This window comes from Eurypyga helias, unplaced genomic scaffold, assembly GCF_000690775.1.
Source record: "Eurypyga helias isolate BGI_N326 unplaced genomic scaffold, ASM69077v1 scaffold20748, whole genome shotgun sequence".
Lineage (NCBI taxonomy): Eukaryota > Metazoa > Chordata > Aves > Eurypygiformes > Eurypygidae > Eurypyga > Eurypyga helias.
Window position 1 is genome coordinate 17,365 of NW_010269244.1, and position 1,942 is coordinate 19,306.

At 57.2% G+C, this 1,942-nt stretch overlaps 1 protein-coding gene across 1 annotated transcript in view; it reads left to right on the forward strand.

Moving 5' to 3' along the window:
* The window catches only part of ADAMTS14 (ADAM metallopeptidase with thrombospondin type 1 motif, 14), a gene marked incomplete at both ends in the record, with an annotated part of 23,148 nt that overhangs the window by 16,527 nt on the left and 4,679 nt on the right, over window positions 1-1,942 (forward strand). The window contains 4 exons of the mRNA XM_010158046.1: window positions 264-369; window positions 547-690; window positions 1,421-1,553; window positions 1,685-1,798. Of these exons, the coding sequence (XP_010156348.1) occupies window positions 264-369; window positions 547-690; window positions 1,421-1,553; window positions 1,685-1,798 (497 nt within the window). The remainder of the gene's footprint in view (window positions 1-263; window positions 370-546; window positions 691-1,420; window positions 1,554-1,684; window positions 1,799-1,942) is intronic.

Consider the following 1,942-nt stretch of genomic DNA (forward strand, 5'->3'; position numbering starts at 1 on the left):
CTGGGGAGCCGCGGCGCGAGCCCAGCCTGCTTTGGGCACTGGCAGGCGGGATGGCGAGCGAGTCCTTGGGCTGCCGTCCAAGTGACTTGGGCAGCTCCTCCTCTTCAGCGCCTTCCTCTTTGTTCCCTCCTCTGTTGCAGTGAAGCCAGGCTACGGGTTCCTTTTTTTTTAAATTTTTAATTAAATATTTTATTTTTTCCCTCCTCTCTCAAAGGTTTTCTCTCCCCTCTCCTCCTCTCTCCTTCCCTTCTCTCTTGCCCCAGGCTACGCACCGGTGACGGGGATGTGCCACCCGCTCCGCAGCTGCACCCTCAACCACGAAGACGGCTTCTCCTCGGCGTTCGTCGTCGCCCACGAGACTGGCCACGTGTAAGTCGCAGGGACAGAGCTGGCCGTCCCCTTCGGCGGGGGCGGGACGAGCGTGGCGATGCCCCTTTCTTTGCAAAAGGCACTTCCTGCTGGCGCAGGCGTGCCCGCCACCGCGGCACGCAACAGGATGATGTAAATCCCCTGGGAACCCGACTTTACGCCCGTTTTCCTCACCAGTTTGGGCATGGAGCACGACGGCCAGGGCAACCGCTGCGCCGATGAGACCAGTATGGGGAGCATCATGGCACCGCTGGTCCAGGCCGCCTTCCACCGCTACCACTGGTCCCGCTGCAGCAAGCAGGAGCTCAACCGCTACATCCAGTAGGTTATTTAAACCGGGAAGGGATGTTCTCCCTTTGGATGGTGTAACCATGTGTGTTCTGTACCCAGCAGCTCCCACGTGAAGCAGGCTGTAGACAGGTCCCTGCAGGGACAGCGTGTTTCAGCCAGAATAGCAAAAGTGGGTCCTGGTCCCTTTTTCTTCTGCTGACAGCTTTGGTTCTTCGCACGAGTCTGAGTTGGTTTTGGGCTGCAGAAGTTGGAGACAAACAGGAGCCTGATAAAAGCTGGAGATGTCAACAGAGCGCACTAGTTTGCAGATCTCTGCTGGTGGAGCTCAGCTTCGCATGTCCAATGTTTTTTGCCCTTTGCTTTGGGCAGGCTGTGTGGTTTATCCTTTAGCCTACAAAATGTTGTGTGTTGAATAAAAAAAAAAAATCCCGAAAGTTGTAAAATAGGCCAGCAGCTTTCTGTGTATCAGGGCGAAGGCGAGTGGCAAGAAAGCAGGTGGCAGTGGTGGTACCCACAAGTGCCAAGGTCCCCTTGGGAACTGCAGGCAGGGGAGGGATGCTTGTTTTTTAGGGCAATACCATGCAGTTGGGGTTTTTTTGCCGGAAACCTGTTTTCCAGCGGTGGGTAGTTAGTGTCAGCCCCAAGAGAATTCAGATTTCTCCTGAATTCACCTGGGGAGAGGGCTGGAGGTGAGGGAAGGGGCAAAGCTAGGAAATTCTCTGTGTGTGACTCCACTTTTGCCTTTTCCCTGCATCTGCAGCTCCTACGACTGCCTGCTGGATGACCCCTTTGAGCACCAGTGGCCCACGTTACCCGAGCTGCCGGGCATTAACTACTCCATGGACGAGCAGTGCCGCTTCGACTTCGGCGTGGGCTACAAAACGTGCACGGCGGTGAGTACGGAGCCCGTACAGGTTGCACGCCCACATTGCCCCCCCTGCCTCAGCACCCCCAGCCAGGCACTGTGGGGCCGAGGAGGCACCTCCCTGCTGCCGTCCCAGCCCAGCTCCTCTGTGCTCCCCAGTTCCGCACCTTTGACCCCTGCAAGCAGCTGTGGTGCAGCCACCCGGACAACCCCTACTTCTGCAAGACCAAGAAGGGGCCGCCCTTGGATGGGACTGAGTGCTCTCCGGGCAAGGTAGGGGCTAGCGCTGCTTTGGGAGGGGATGGGGACACCCTCGAGGGGAGCAGGTAGTGGGTGCCTGGTTTTTAGCTGGTGTTACTCCTTATTTTCCCCAGTTTGTGCTCAGATGAGGACTTCTGCAGAGAAGCCGGACTCAAA